This window comes from Sinocyclocheilus rhinocerous, unplaced genomic scaffold (assembly GCF_001515625.1).
Source record: "Sinocyclocheilus rhinocerous isolate Xijiao unplaced genomic scaffold, SAMN03320098_v1.1 scaffold143, whole genome shotgun sequence".
In the NCBI taxonomy this organism is placed as follows: Eukaryota; Metazoa; Chordata; class Actinopteri; order Cypriniformes; family Cyprinidae; genus Sinocyclocheilus; species Sinocyclocheilus rhinocerous.
In genome coordinates this window covers 46,814-64,075 of record NW_015644616.1, presented here as the reverse complement: position 1 = coordinate 64,075, position 17,262 = coordinate 46,814, and the positions used below count along the sequence as shown (strand labels likewise).

Here is a 17,262-nt window from a genome sequence, read left to right as displayed (position 1 = left end):
ATGAAGGCCAAAAGTAGTATGTGAGCACTTCACAATGTTAAAAGGAAAAAGTAATATAAAGTCATGGATAGCTGGGTATGTTTATGCATAAACCCTAGTAATAAAAAATATCTAACAAAATGGACCAAACATTCAATATCTTTGTACTTAATGAAGAAGAGGAGAGTATACTTAACTGAACAGAGCTGGTCACACTGACTTACATGTTCTCTTAAACTAAAAAGAGAGAAGACCTACATAAAGAAGTAAAACACAAAATAAGAACAAAAAATAGATGTGACGAAGACCAAGTTTCAGTGAAACAATCACAATCCAATCCATATAATGCCTTTAAGTCCATCATTTTGGTGTGATTAAGTAGCGATTTTTCTCTGCAGATGATGAGGTTGTGGGATGTGATACATCTGAAATACACAATTGAGTTTAGAGTTACAGTGTGTCCATGTGTCTGTGTAAGTGGCAGTTTTTCTCTGCAGATGATGAGGTTGTGGGATGTGATACATCTGAAATACACAATTGAGTTTAGAGTTACAGTGTGTCCATGTGTTTGTGTAAAACAATTATGTTTATGAAGGCCAAAAGCAAAAATGGACAGTATGTGAGCCCTTCACAATCTTAAAAGAAAAAAGTGATATAAAGTCATGGGATAGTTTTAATATTTTTTTGTGACTGGGTATGTTTGTACATAAACCCACGTAATAATTAAAAAAATCTAACAATATGAATGATAAATTCATTGTCTCTTTTACTCTGTGGAGAAGAGGAGAGAATTCCCAGAGCTTAGCAGAGCTGCACACACTTATATGTGACCAAAAACTGAAAAAAGAAAGAAGATAAGAAGATGTTTGTTTGGAAACCAGTTACATTTTTAGAGTTAAAATTGTATTTAAATTTTAAGAATGAAACCATTAACCTGTTGAGAGTTTGTTGACAGTCTGTATTGGATCACTGAGCTACAGAAAATCAGTAATGTGGAGGAGCTTTGTCAGTTACAGATTTGAAAAACAAAAGGGTGGGAATAAAGAACCCTAAATTCTAACACAAAGAACCATTTCAGCATGAAAGGGTTCTTCAGAATGCTATGGTTCTAAATAAAACCATTACTGCATGTAAAGAACCTTTAAAGAACCATCTTTTTAGAGTGTATGAATAAATGAAAATGCATATTTTTCAATTAAAGAAAACTTGTGGGCTGAGTGTGGGCTGCTTCTGGTGCTTGGATTTCTACTTCAATAAAATGAGGTCCAAGTTTAAGAATGCGCTAGAACAGTGGTTCCCAAACCTGTCCTGGAGGACCCCCTGCCCTGCACATTTTGTATGTCTCCCTAATCAGACACACCCAATTTAGTTCTTGCCGTCTCTACTAACGAGCTGATGGTGGAATCAGGTGTGTTAGATAAGGGAGACATACAAAAGGTGCAGGGCAGGGGGTCCTCCAGGACAGGTTTGGGAACCACTGCGCTAGAAGTTACATTTTTTAAAATGTATTTTCCTCTCTATTTAACAGCCTTATAGCCTTAATAGTGAAAGACGTCTCCCCTCAGGTAGATTAAATGTTTTCCTGCCTTGCTAAATTTTGGGCTCTTGATCAATAAATTGCATTCGCCCAAACTGATTTGCCAAAATCAAATCGCGGACGTAAGCGCGAGTCCTGCTCGCTGTGAAACAGGAGCAGCCGCCAGAGGATTCCGCTTGGTCTTAAAGCCTTCAACAACCGTCTACGTTCACAAATAAAACTATATTTTGCGCAAAAATAATGATTAATTATCAATTGAGAATTTGTTATTCAAGTGGTCATATGGCCATATGATTTCTATATTGCCTAAAATATCTAGGGTTTGGCTTTGTTTGCGTGTGCAGACCGATCCGTGTATGACATCGGTTCCTTGTGTTTTCGAAACGCTGTCGAGGTACTTTGAATCAAAGCAATATAGAAATCCTGGCCAGGACGCGTCCTGGGAAAATGGCACGTATGGTCACCCTACCTTAAATACGGGCATCCATATTTCAACCCCATAGCAGTGGCATGACAGTACCGGCCCTCGCGGCCAAAAAACAGACCGGCCCACCGGGAATTTTCCCGGTGCTCCCGATTAGCCAATCCGGGCCTGCCTGTATGTGTAGCTACCCGCCAGTCAGGATTATTGCCGCGGCTATTGCTAATTACCATGTGCAAGAAGGGGATATTCCTTTGGGGACTTGCTTGCTTCTCATTTTATGCATGGGATGAGAAGACTGAGGCCTTTCTGTCCTGTGACTTTTCCTTCTTGTTATCTGTCTGTGGTCTTAGAAGGACTGTTGGTCTTAACATCCCTCAAGTGCATTGATAACTTGCAGGCTATGGGCCCTATTTTAACAATCTAAGCGCACGGCGCAATTGCGCTTAGAGCGTGTCCAAATCCACTTTTGCTAGTTTAAGGACGGGAAAAATGGTCGGCGCGCCCGGCACATGGTCTAAAAGGGTAGTCCCTATTCTCTTAATGAGTAATGGGTGGAGTAATGGGCGTAACGTGCCATAAACCAATCAGAGTCTCATCTCCAATTCCCTTTAAAAGCCAGTTGCGCTCGGAATTTAATTTTTCATTTTTAAAAATGTTTGTGTGTTGCTGTGCATCCCTGTGTGTGTAATAAGCAAAGTGTATGCGCGTTGTGCACCCGCCTATAGGCGCATATTACTAACGCGCTCTTTAAATAACTAAGAAAAAATATTGCGCCAGACTTTAGACCAGGTTTTTGTTGGTCAATGGCGCAGTCTATTTCAGTTGCCTCAAAATAACAAAGCGCGCTCGACACACCTCGTTTTCAGACCAGCACACCCATGGGCGCAAATGCATTTGCTATTTAAACAATGTGGCGCAGGACCTGAAAATGACAACTGCGTCAGGCTGAAACTAGCAAAAAACACTTGCGTCGCGCCTGGCGCCGCATTGCGCCGGGTGTATGATAGGGCCCTTTATCTGTGAGCTCATCTTGTCTGGATTTTGCTCTATGTTTAGTTAAGGTATTTTGCAACCTGTATTGAGTTGCTTCTAAGGTTGCTTCTGTACCCTTTCCTGAAGAATATTATAAGGAATTATAAATGTAATAAATGAAATTATAAGGAAATGTAATGCTCTGTTAAAGATGGAACTTTTGCTAAATGTCTTGAGTGAAGAACACTTATATATATATATATGCTTGTAAATGATTGGAATAAAATGTTATAAAATCTAAAAAATCTTTCTCTCTCCTCCCTTTCTCCCTCAGCCTGGATAAAGGTTTTCCATTTGTGGGGCAGGTGGGTGTGGAATCTAAAGTCATTCCAGGTTTGGATAAAGGAGTTCAGGGCATGTGTGTAAACGAGCGAAGAAAGATCACCATACCTTCTCACCTTGCATATGGAGTCTTGGGAGCTGGTAACACTGTCTTTTTTTTCTTTTTCTTACTAAATAAATACTTCTAATATGAGACAGATACAAAAAACTGAATATATCTTAATGTGTTCACAGTGGTCCTAATATGGATTTATTTTGGTCATTAACATGCACCAAATGTACTGGAACCCTTTTATTTTGCCCTCATTTTGGTGTTTCTCTTCCAGAAGTTAGGTAGATAAATATACCATTTCTAACGGAAATAATTTATTTTATTTCTAAATACCATTTCTAAATGGTATGTGGAAGATTTTTTTTCCACACCATGATAAATATGTTGATACAGAGTTAAACTGCAGAAAGAAAATGGAAATGTTGTGTAACTATACCTAATTAACTTATAGAACATATTAAAAATATGATTTTATGGTAAATAGTTATTTAAATATCTTAAAGTCTTTATGATAGCTGCAAATAGCAATGACGGTCACTGTAGCTACTTGGTTGCTTTAGGACAGTAATGCACAATAAAACACAGGTAGTCTTTAGGTGGTAGCAAATACATATACATAGGTATTCTTAGAGGTCTAAAAAATGCACAGCAACACAAACTGGTCTGACTGTAACAGAGAATTGTGAATAGCAAAATTGTGAAATAAAATTAATAATAATTTGGGCACATACAAGAAAAAAAGTAATATGGCAATGAATGGTTTAAACTCTAAAAGATTAGAAGTGTAAAACAGACACACCCACTCACTCACAGAGAGAGAAAGTGTGGGATCAAAAGCTGACTTTGAAACTGTTTACCAATTAGTTGAGCCAGAAGACTTTTAAAAAACTTTTTAACACTTTTTAAAGAGGCCATATGTTTTCCCTTTCCTTCTGTGTGTAAAGTGCATCTACTTGAGTAGTAGATATAGTAGATACATTCAGGCCCACTGATATAATCCAGTCCCCTGGCCAAACCTGTGTGAGGGTCTCTCTCAATGCGCTCACTTGAATGCACGTTTCAATAGATATATCATGACTTCATGAACTGCACAGCGGAACGATCTAGACACAAAGGCCATTACAGTTCCTGTCGCCCACAACGAGCAGGACACGTGAGAACAGTCATAAGAGAGTTGACAGTCTCGTTATCGTCGCTTTATGAGTGAGAGCAAAGCACTCTGCCAAAGCCGCAACCATCAGCCTGAGTGCTTCCTGAGAACTCTTGAAGGCACATTTCATAAATGTACACATTCAAGCAATGCTGGACCAATGAAATGCAGAGCGTAGTAATAATTAGCAACAAGCGTATTGGTGCATATAACATTAAACCAGCTCTTACGAGTGACATATATTCACAGCATCCAGCATAAATCTGTGTGAAGAACCAAGTTCATAAGCACAAAAACAGGGCAGATAGCTACAGATGTAGTGCCTGAATACTACTGAAATAATAGAACACAGAAAGCTGTGTCATGAATGCATCAGTTTTGCATATGCAATAGCTATTAGTGTGAGCAATGGCACTGCACATCAGCCTATATGACCTAGATGAAACACGTGCCAGAGAGGGACATGGCCATGAAATCTCTTGTCTTCCCCTGCACAGACGGAACATGTGGTTGCGAAAAAGGGGAATTTTCAGATTATGAAACCTAGCGAAAGCGTTTTGAGAACCAACCCGCTGCAAAACAAATATCCCGAAAAGACATGCCTTAGTTCAAGTCCAAGATGACGCTAGACTGCTTGTGGAGTGGAGACGAATCTCTATTGGGCAGTCAACTCTATAAACAACATCAGAAACACTTGTGATGCTCTGAACATAGAGGCAGGCATTCTCCAGTATTTGGTATTTGAAACTTTATCTTACCAGAGAAAAGAGTTCCAGTACAGAAGAACTTTCTGTATTCTGTCTTACAGCTGTCACACAACAGAACAGTTGTTGCTTGAAGGCAACTAGTTTTTGATTACAAAAGACGCCATTTCAGCCACGATCGTTCTCTGGATTCATTGCTGGCTCAGACCTTCTGCAAGGGAGATCAATAAGATTAGGGGAGCTACCTTTGTGAATTTACCATTACAGCACTTTGGATTATCACTACTGTGGACTTACATGAACACTTCTGGGACATTCACTTTGGGATTTGGACAGGAAAATAGATCTAGACTCTCTTCCAATAGTTTCTGTGCAATCAGTCAAGCGTCCCCAACTAAGCAAGCCAAAGGCGACAGCGGCAAGGAACCAAAACTCCATCGGTGACAGAAATGGAGAAAAAACTTTGGGAGAAACCAGGCTTAGTCGGGGGGCCAGTTCTCCTCTGGCAAGACGAAACCAGCATGGTGTGGTTTAATTTCAGCCTGCAACACAGGTCAGATTGTGCAGAGGACTTGTCTGGTTCCCGTGGTCTTGTGCCGATGGTTGTCGAGGTGATGAGGTCTTCGCAGGGCATCTGTCTCTGGGGTGCATCTAGTTGACTTGGTCTCCGCTGACATTCAGGGCTGTAGAGTTGTCCTGGTCTCCGCTGTCTTTCAGGGCTGTAGAGGTCCTTTCTAGGTGCTGATCCACCATCTGGTCTGAATATGTACTAGATCTGGGTGACTGCAGTGACCATCTGATCTGGATACAGACTGGATCTGGTGGCTACAGTGACCTTGGAATAAGAATGAAAGAGACTAATATTAGCGTAGATGCCATTCTTCTAGCGATGTAGCAAGTACATCGTGTGTTATGGGAAGTGTTCCCGGTTCCGGTTGACCTAATTAATGCAGCCTATCAATCCTTTAATGGATTTGAATTATAGAAATGTGTTAGTGTGTTATGTGTATGTGTTAAAGAGATGGGTCTTTAATCTAGATTTAACCCTCATCCGTCCCTCGGGTCATTTTGACCCAAAACTCATTTAAGATTTTTTTAAAAATCGAGCATTGATCTTTATGGTATGAGACTTTGTTACATTTGTCACACTCGAACCGGGAATACATTAAAAAAATTCGAGTGAATTCAAGCAGTTTAAGTGGGTGCTATAAAAAAAAGTATCAAAAGTGTCCTTCGCGGGTCATTTTGACACGCCACTGGGAAAAGCATGGAATTTATGAAAAAAAACTGTGGATTTTTTAATTTAATTTTGTCACACTTGAGCATGGAGCACACACAAAAAAATTTGAGTCGATTCGAGGATTCTATGTGGGTGTAATAAAAAAAGTATTACACGCACAAGTATTGCATTCATTTTGACCCGGCCATAGGAATGAATGGAATGTCCGAAAAAAACAGCATTTTTTCATTTATTTGATTTTTTTGACTATACAAAATCTGACACAATCCAGAAAAGATGCATACCCAAACAAAGGGCTGAGACTGCAGAATGTCCTCAATGCACAATAAACTCACATATCCACACACACATGGCACACACACTCCCACTGAAACACATTATAGCTTGTATGATGTTTCTGCTGGGAAATGGCTGTCATTTTGAATTTTTTTTTTTACTTAACAGTTAAATTTGAGTGATGGGGTGGAGACCAATGAGTTTATATCATATTTATATTTTTAAATTTATCTTTTATATGTATTACATATTTATGAAACTGTATGATGTAAATGTAAATGTATGAATATGCATGTGTTTAGATTAAAATTCAGTATAAATTTCATAATTTTTTTTTTTATATAGTTTTTTTTTTAATGTTTTGATATATATCTGAAAGCCTTGAGATATATCTGAAAGCTTAATAAAGCCTCAAGTTGGTGTAGTTTTAAACATTTCACTTGTTTGGCTCATTTAAGAATCTCCATAGGGTTCTATAGGCCCCTCTAGTGGCTGTAATCATAAAATGCAATTTTATGTAATGTTTCCCCACCAGATAGCATCAGAGACACTCAGTGACCTAGGTCCTGATGGATGATCATGTTTAAAGTATAAATATGCAGAAATTGTCTTTCTTTGTTTGTTTGTTTTTCTTTTGGTGAAAAAATTTATAAAATATGCTAATTTTCATAAAATATCCAGAATTTAATGTGAATAAAATAAAAATCACCAACAAAAAAAAAATCTACATAAAAAAATAGAAAAAAAAATATAAAAATGGTCCAATATAAGCTTTCCGGACCAAAAATAAAATTAGTGTCATTTTTGGCCTTCAGGTCATTTTTAACCCGCGAGGGACACTTTTGTTATAGGTTCGACTGACAGAGTGTGTCTGCCTCACGAACAACACTAGGTAGATTGTTCCAGAGTTTGGGCACTAAATAGGAGAAGGATCTGCCGCCCGCAGTTGATTTTGATATTCTAGGTATTATCAAATGGCCAGAGTTTTGAGAATGCAGCAGACGTGGAGGACTATAATGCAATAAGAGCTCGTTCAAATACTGAGGTGCTAAACCATTCAGGGCTTTATAAGTAATAAGCAAGATTTTAAAATCTATACGATGTTTAATAGGGAGCCAGTGCAGTGTTGACAGAACCGGGCTAATATGGTCATACTTCCTGGTCCTAGTAAGAACTCTAGCTGAACATGCAGAACAACCACCTAATAAAGCATTACAATAATCTAACCTTGAGGTCATGAATGCATGAATTAACGTTTCTATTCCCAGCCCCAGCACTAAGGAACACTGCCAACCACCAAAATCAACTGCAAATTTAAAGGAATGGTAAAAGGAACACAAAAAGGCTTCGGGAGGGGGCATGGCCAAAATAACAAACAAAAGAGAAACTTCCTCAATTGTAGATCTAACTTACCTGCTACAAAACATGAAAAGAAACAACAAAAGTTGTTAGCTCTTCCTTGACTCCCTAACTTACCCAAAACCAGGAGAAAAAGGATTAACAAGAAAATGGCACCCTCCTCCCTACAAATTACAAATAAAACATTCAGTTTAACAAAAGAAAAAAAAAACTATCAAGTGGCTCAGCAATATTGAGAGTTGAGGTTAACACTCTAGATATAAGCATAACAACAATACTGACTGGAATACTATCACAGTTTTCACCATTTAACATTGTGTATCAGTTACACCACAACTAGCAACAGTAGTCTGAGGCTGCAGAGAAGTCCATGTGGGTTGAGAAATGTCTTCTTCCCCTCTGTGCCTTCTTGATGGCTTTTACAGCTGGTTTCCCCACTGGAGGAGCCACTGAGTGAAGTGCTAGTTGATGATCAGCAACCAGCCCCTGTTAGAGAAACAGCGCAGAAAAGGAAAAAAAAAAAAAGGAAAACCAAACAGCATAGAGAAAGACAAATAAAAACACATGACTGCCCCCAGAACAGTACAAACTGTCACAGGACGTAACATGAATCAACACTGAACTGACCTCAGCTGAACAATGACACTATTGTTTTCTAAGTGCTGTTTTACAGCAGAATTGGTCTCTTTTTGCATCTTTGAATCATTTTCCCCCATTTATCCTTGTAAATCTGCTTTGAAACAATCTGTATTGCGTAAAGCGATATCTAAATGGGTGGCAACGCAGTGCTCACATCCAGTGTAGGCGAGTGTCAGTTGTTAAGTGAATTGGGCGGGGCCTATGGTGCAATCATGTATAACTATTCGTCGATATCTTGCTCTGGAGTCATATGCATGGATTTGCCCTTGTGACATCACAAATCCCCTAATATCAAAATTAGATGTTTTTGAAAAAGGTTAAACAATTTTTTTGTTTATAATGAGGACGTTTTAAGTTATGAAACTTGTAGGATGTTTTAACGGTACAAAGACCTCTTGTATGTCAAAAGATCAAGGCAAATTTGATTTCTCATTTCACATCCTCATTTTAAAAATGCCATTCCTTGCTTAAATTTGATGTCCAAAAAAAAAATTTGATAGTTGATCAAAATGCACATATTAGTTTATCTATTGCACTAATTTCTCTGCTTGACACTTTATTGAATTTATTGTTATGTACCTTACCTGTGTCTATTTGAGTTTCTTTGTATTGGATACAGAGCTGTTGCGGTTTTTGTTCTTGCCCTGGTCTGCTTGTTGATTTAAATAAATTGCTGCAGGTTGATGCGTTAGCCTGCCTTGGAGAGATAACCACTGGTCTGAAACCATTTGCTTTTGTAGATTATTTAATTCATAGTGGAATTGTGGACTTTAAATAGTTATAAACTCCCTTTCCACAGTCATAAGCCACAACAACCTTCTTTCTAGTTTTGAACTTGGCATAATGGTATCATGTAAACATAAGGGGTGGCCATTAATAATGTTCTAATAATTTTCACTTGATTCCACTAATTGATGCACTTTATTGTTATTTTAGGACACTGATATACTAAGTTAGTAGGGTGTACTAACTTTTTCCATACAAGAAATGGGCATTTTCTATAGGTTCAGTTATCCCATCTGACTCAGCACTGCTGTTTCTCTCTAGGTTCAGTTATCCCACCTGATGCAACATTGGTGTTTGATGTGCTTTTGCTGGATTTGTGGAATAAAGAAGACAAGGTTCAAATTCGTACACTTCACAAACAGCAGAACTGCAAAAGAACAGTGATGCCCAGTGACTTTGTCCGCTATCATTACAATGGATCTTTGTTAGTGGGAAACCTATTTGATTCCAGGTAGGCCAAAATTATAACAAATCTGACTTTTTGGGGAAAAAATCTTCATATGCACTGCTAAAATTAAGGGAACACTTAATTAATCAATTGGATCACAATGAATGAATATTCAAATTGTAAATATTTACTTATCTTTACATACATTGTCTAATTCATTGAGAACAAAATGATGTGACAATGGTCACTGGAAACCAGAATCATCAACCCAATGATGGCTGGATTCAAAATCACATTGAAAATCAAAGCATAAAATTGAAATTGCACACTGATCGAACTTGCATGAATTTCATCAAAGCAACTCATAATGTAAGTCAGTAGTGTGTATGGTCCCCACGTGCCTGTATGCACTCCCAACAGCATGCTCCTGATGAGATGGCGGATAGTGTATTGGGGGCTGTATCAGGATATCAGTGAGCTCCTGAACAATCTGTGGTGCTACTTGGTGGCTTTGGATACTCTGATACATAACGTCCCAGAGGTTCTCAATTCCATTCAGGTCTGGGGAACATGAGCACCAGTTAATGGCATCAATGCTTTCCAGAAACTGCCTACGCAGTCTGGCCACATGAAGCCAGACATTGTCACGCCTGAGGAACCCAGGGCCCACTGCACCAGTATTACACTCTGACAGTAGCTCTGAGGATTTCATCCTGGTACCTAACAGCAATAAGGGCATCACTGGCTAGCACATCCCCAGACCATCACTGACCCACTGCCAAAACAATTATGCTGGATGATGTTGCAGGCAGCATAACAGCAGCATAATAGCAGACCTGTCAATACTGGTGTTCTCTGGCAAATGCCAATCGAGCTACACAGTGCTGGGCTGTGAGCACAAGTCACGCTACAGGACGTAGGGCCCTCATGCCACCCTCATGGAGTTGGTTTCTGACAGTTTGGTCAGGAACATGCACACCAGTAGCCTGCTGGAGGTCATTTTGTAGGTCTATGGCAGTTCTTCTTCTGTTCCTTGTTGCACTAAGGAGCAGATACCAGTCCTGCTGCTGGGTTGTTGCCCATCTACAGCCCTGTCCAGCTCTCCTTGTGTAATGGCCTGTTATCTCTTCCATGCTCTTGAGACTGTGCTGGGAGACACACCAAACCTCCTTGCGACGGCACGTATAGCCATCCTGGAGGAGCTGGATAACCTGAGCAACCTGATTGGGCTGCAGATACTGCCTCATACTACAAGCAGTGAGAAAGACCCTAACAAAACACAAAACTAGAAACAAACCAGTCTGGAAGAATGAGGAGAGAGAAATTGTCTGTGGCGACCACCTACAAAATCATACCCCCTTCTTGCTGTTGCCTCTCAAGTGCACCTGTTGTCACTTTTATTTGCACCAAAGCAGGTGAAACTGATTCACAATAACTTGTGACAAATTGATATCCCTGAAGTTGAATTGACTTGGTTATACTGTGATGATTTAGTGTTCCCTTAATTTTCTAAGCAGTGTGTTTATGTTTTTTTATATTTTGGAACCTTACAAACTTTCGATTTAAAATGTGTAAATGTTAAAAAGTGTAAAGCATATATGTCTTTAAAACCAATATTTGATATTTTTGATTTTTGTTAAATAATGCAAACACTTATTACATTATTACAAACAATTACATTTTTAATTGTGGCCCAAATTGTCCAAATACCACACACACACACACACACACACAGACACACACACACCTACACACATTTATTTCTAAAGCACATTTAAAAACAGCCAAAGCTGACCAAAGTTTGTTTGTTTGTTTGTTTATTTATTTATTTATTTATGTCTGTAAATTCTTATCACAGCCATCTTCAAAACTCAACATATGACTCATATGTGGGGCAGGGCAGTCTCCTCAAAGGCATGGAGGAAGGCCTTCTGGGCATGTGTGTTGGGGAGAGGAGATTGTTTATTATCCCACCATTTCTGGCTTATGATGACAAAGGATATGGTATAATTATTGATTGCTTTCATTTTTTATATGACATGTATTGATTGATATTTACTCTGTAAATTACTATTATACATTTACAGCTGTAAAACTCATAATGCGTATTAAAGTAGCCTATGTGTGACAATATTATTGAAGTGTAATATTTTTGATATTTTATGAGATTCTGGATTTCATTAAATGTGATGTGTCTGAAGCATAGTCTAAAGAAACTTCATCCTTAGGTACAAAGGTCCCTCCATATGCAACTCTAATTTTTGACGTGTTACTGGTGGACGTGTTTAATGTGAAGGATGATGTGAATGTGGAGGTTCAAAAGATCCCACAGCCATGCCGGAGAAGGGCAGTGGGGGGAGATTTCATACGCTACCATTATAATGGAACCTTTCAAGACGGCACTGTCTTCGATTCCAGGTCAGTCTATCATCTGGAAAAGAGATAGTTTCATATTACAAGATGTATTGCAAATGTTTGTGTTGGCTTTTTACATGGCTAACTTTAATAGATTTTTTTTTTAACATCCTCAGTTATTCACGAAACAGCACTTACAACACGTTTATTGGCATGGGCTATGTGATTGCTGGCATCGACAAAGCCCTGCAGGGGGTCTGTGTGGGTGAGTGGAGACGAGTCACTGTGCCGCCTCATCTGGCCTATGGAGAGAATGGATCAGGTGACTATCAGAAGGAAATTAGAAGAGCACTGGAACCTTTTAAATTACATAATGCAACATAAGCATATTGAAATGTTAAAGGGTGCATTCTTGCATTTAGTTTCAACAACTTTTCAAATTATCTGATATAAAATCTCAAAATGTATCATTGTAGGCATAAAGATATTTTACGTTACATGCAATAGTTCACTGTGTTCCCATATATGCGTACGAAGCCTTCTGAAAGTATCTTGTATTTTAGTATTTTATTTCATTTAACATCCTTTATATATTATGTAATAGTCTATATTGTATTCTTCATATAATTTACCTGTTTAATCTATTTAACATTAAAGATAACTGAATTTGACTTTTTTGAAAGTAGAATAAGACTGATGTGACTGTATTTTTCTCAACTGTGCATTCTCAGGTGAGCTGATCCCAAGATCTGCCGTGCTCATCTTTGACCTTCACATCATTGACTTTCACAACCCTAAAGACCAAGTGGAGATCAAAGTGATCTACAAACAAGCTGACTGCAACCTGACAAGTGCTGCAAATGACCTGATTATGTACCGTTACAACTGCTCTCTGCTGGATGGCACACATCTCTACTCTTCGTAAGTGCTCTCCATTTGCACCATGTGGTTATTAATTTAACAAGGTGACTATTGATGTTCAAGCATGGTTTAACTGAGGTTCACAAATCAGCATGACATCTTTTGGTATAAGCAGAATTATCAATGGATAGGTGTGCAGTACACACTTTAATCAAATAAAAACTGCAATTGTGGGGGCGCGCCAGAATCGGAACTGGGAACCACTGCACTAGACCAATTTATTTTCATATTCATTCAAGGAATTATGCATGTTGTACCAGATATTTAAAATGTTCAATATTTAACTCAATGACAATACAACATACAATTAATAATGTACAAATAATAATGTGCAATATTTAACTAAGCAGCATTTTTTTTTTTTTTACAATGACTTGTAATTTGAATCTGTTACCTGTTTTTCAATTTTATTGTATATGCTGTTGTGTACAATTATTGATATTTCTAGAATAACTGATATTATTCTAAACACTATTAATGTATTATCTGCAGAGATGACTACCCAGAACCCCCACGTGTCACGTTAGGTCAAGGGAAGTTGATTGCCGGTCTGGATGAAGGTTTGCAGGGCATGTGTGTGTTAGAGAGGAGAGAGATCACTGTGCCGCCCCACCTCGCACACGGCACCAATGGAGGTCAGTAACCACACTATCAAAATACATTTCAAAAACTTTTTAGAAAGTCAATTCAGTTCTGAATTAGCTATTTTGCTGAAATCCAAGGAAGCATCACATTTATATCCTACACTTAGAATTCTAATCCCAGAATGCACTGCAATGAGCTCAGTACAACGACACAAATGTTAAGAGAAATATTGACTATATTTACATGCACATCAAATTCCATTTAAGGTTTATATTTGGGTTACATCCATGTTCTGAATGTGTTTGAATATGTTTCTATTCATACAGGCATTATAATATTATTGTGTACATGGTTGTTTTAAGTATGGCAATCTATAAATCCGTGTTTCCTTTCCTGTTGTTAATTCTCTGGAGTTTTAAGATGCTGCAAACAAACACTTTTAAAATTAAAATAACATGAAATTTCAACTACAGCCACCAGATTACTGCAGAGCATTACTCAATGGCTCATTCGCTATTTCCACATAGATATACATCTTTTTTAGATATACAGTTTTTTTTATTTAGATTTTTGTTAAGACATCATTATATAAAATCATCATTATAACAATAAAATATTCTTTGTCAAAGTTTATTTTATTTATTTTGCAATTATGGCACATAATTACAGTCAAACCTGAACATGATGTTTTGTGTGTGTGTGTGTGTGTGTGTGCATGGCATTTGTTCTCTATCGTGGATGTTTTGTGGTGTCCCTCTATCATTTCTGTGTGTGTTCTGCATTGTAGCTGATTTGCTGGATTTTCTGAATGGATTAAACATGAACAATAATTCATGTCTTAAACTATAACTTTAGATATTTAGTTTGAAAATGGTTAAAGTTTTCATGGTCAACTGCAGGCAGTTAGTTTTCCCATTGCATACCATGCTTGTCAAAATGATGATTCATCAGTTTCTGTTAGTCCCACCCACAATGTTATCTTTATGACATAAGGACATAATAAGATGTGTGTGTTTGTGAAGTTAAATGTGAAAACAGTGAAACATCAATCAGTCAATAAACCTCACTCCTCTGATCTCAAGAGGTGCACTAGCAACTGACACTAGAGGCTGCGGTCTTTAGCGTCCTTGTTGAGGGGAGTAGAACCAGAGGGGTTACTCAAGAGCCGAAACACAGATTAATTTAAGTGTGAAACATCGCAGTGTTGGTCTGAGATGCACCACCGTTTTGCTCTGGCTTTTTTGGAACTATTTTCTTTGGCGAAAACAGACCAAAAACAGACAATAGTATGTCCAAAATGTAACCTACTCAATATTAACTTTTTTTTTTTTAACTGTTGTATAAAATCATGCTGATATTCGGGAAAACAGCACTCTCGCTTGTGTGATGTCGCTAACTATATCTTATGAATATATATATATATATAAACTCATACAGGGATATTTTTGACCTTTTAACTATATAATTATATGCAGTGAATGCTTTTTGGACTTTTTTGCTAAGTGAGTGACATACTTGATATGTCACCTCACATATCGTTAAAACAACAATTACGATATAATTTACGATATCATCACAATAAATATTGCACACCCCTAAGCATCAGGTTATATGATTATGTGCTGTCTGTATGATAACTTAAATGCTTGCAGTGTAGCACATAAATGTTTGTTTCATTATTTATAACAACACAAAATAAAATTTTATTTTCAGAAATATTACGTAATCAACCTAATCAAGGTCTTCAGTCTCAGTAGAAACTTTCAGGTAGTGTGCTGGAGCTGGTTGGAGCTACATGCTGGAACATTTGCCTTCCAGGAGCAGGATTGGACATCCCTGGTCTCATATCTTCTAAGCCAGGATGGACAACTCTGGTCCTGGAGGGTCACTGCCCTGCAGAGTTTAGCTTGATCCCCAGTAAAAAATACCTGAAAAAACCTAACCAGAGTCCAAAGTTCAGGATTGTTTACAAAAAAAAAAAGGAAACAAGTGTGTTTGATTAGGGAATAGGGATGGAGCAAATCTCTGCAGGACAGTGGCCTTCCAGGACTAGCCCATCCCTGTTCTAAGTGCATTAAGTGATTAATAGGGCTGAACGATTAATTGCATTTGCGATAATATCGCGATATGAAATAACGCGATTTTTCAATCGCAGAGGCTGCGATTACACGGTCACGTGACACGCGAGAGTAAAGACAAAAATGTCATTCATATCAATTCATGCATCACCTAATTTCATCGTAACATATAGGCCTGGCCTACAGAAAATAACATTTATGTTTAATCTATATAATATTGTGTTGGTCATACTATACAATGATTTATAGCTTGTCTTTGTTGAATAATACAGAACATAAAGAGCTTTAAAAAAAAAATTGCATATTAAATCGCAATCGCAATTTTGGTAAAAAAAAATCGCAATTTGAATATTTTCCAAAATCGTTCAGCCCTAGTGATTAAGATCAAATTGGTGTTGTATTTTGGTGGGTCCTAGCGCCATCATCTGGCAGTAGGAAGTGTGACAAAAGATTTTGAAATAGTTGACCTGCTTAAATGCATGTGCGCTACGTGAATTGTGTTTCTAAAGCCACCCCATGGCAGTGCTTATATATTTTATATATTTTAATTTGGAACCTGATAGGACAGGGCTATTATTATAACAAATAAATTATAAGTCTGGAATCAGTGCAAAAACAGCTTCACATCATGTAACACTTATACACTTAAATAATCTTAATGTTGAAAGTTGCAATTCAACCATAAGCAACATCACCCTGTTTCTACATCACTCTCATTTGTAAATAGAATAAATTATCACTGTCCACAGGCCAATCACAGGTGCCATAACCCACATGAGGCGGAATTATGCTGTTCCCTTTCAGTTGGTCACTCCGAGTCACGTCGGTGACCGACGAATTGGGATTTCGCTTAGAGAGACCAATCCGCTTCGAGTGTAAACTAAATGAGCCAATGCACATTGGCATGCGATGATTGCATCCAGCTGCTGCTGATCACAGCGTGAGCATAAAAAGGCAGCCGGTGCAACGCATACCAGCTTTTCGCTTCGGAGCCGAGCGACAACATCGTTCTGCTCCTACCAAACTGCTTCGTGTGTGACGAGTCTAGCGCGCTCTCGGGAGCTTTTTGTGTTGGCAGACGGCGCTTTAGCGGTGGTCGTTCCTGTCAAGTGGGTTGCGCACTTCAGGCTGCACTACCCCCTGTCGTGCTGCAAACGGCCATTTCCCCTGTGCGTCTCGGCACGTAAAAGAGCATTTCCCTAAAAGAGTACAATGAGCGGGTGCGTCTTTGTAAAGACGACTGGCTTCGTAACCAGTTGAGCCGCCAAAGGAACGCGCTGGGCCCTCTTCAAAGAGCGTACCAGCGGTATCCTTCGGTGCTCCTCCCGACGACCGGATGTCGATCACTGCATCGGAGGGAGAGCTCAGCTTCAGATTCAGCTGCACTGCCACCCTCCGGGACGGTGGCAAGGCCTGAATCAGATCCAGAGATGCCGGCTATGCTTTCCCGGGCCGCCGAGAGGGTAGGGCTCGAG

General features: G+C 38.6%; 1 protein-coding gene across 2 annotated transcripts in view; it reads left to right on the top strand.

The window, feature by feature from the left end:
* LOC107758402 (peptidyl-prolyl cis-trans isomerase FKBP10-like) overlaps positions 1-17,262 on the top strand; it is a 41,006-nt gene that overhangs the window by 18,906 nt on the left and 4,838 nt on the right. The window contains exons 1-8 of one of the 2 annotated variants that reach the window (XM_016576126.1): positions 1,442-1,544; positions 3,247-3,395; positions 9,722-9,911; positions 11,707-11,852; positions 12,077-12,266; positions 12,380-12,525; positions 12,935-13,124; positions 13,617-13,759. In XM_016576126.1, the coding sequence (XP_016431612.1) occupies positions 3,329-3,395; positions 9,722-9,911; positions 11,707-11,852; positions 12,077-12,266; positions 12,380-12,525; positions 12,935-13,124; positions 13,617-13,759 (1,072 nt within the window). In that variant the 5' untranslated portion in view covers positions 1,442-1,544; positions 3,247-3,328. Of the gene's footprint in view, positions 1-1,441; positions 1,545-3,246; positions 3,396-9,721; positions 9,912-11,706; positions 11,853-12,076; positions 12,267-12,379; positions 12,526-12,934; positions 13,125-13,616; positions 13,760-17,262 lie in introns of those variants that run through there. The other variant, XM_016576125.1, reaches the window with a different exon arrangement.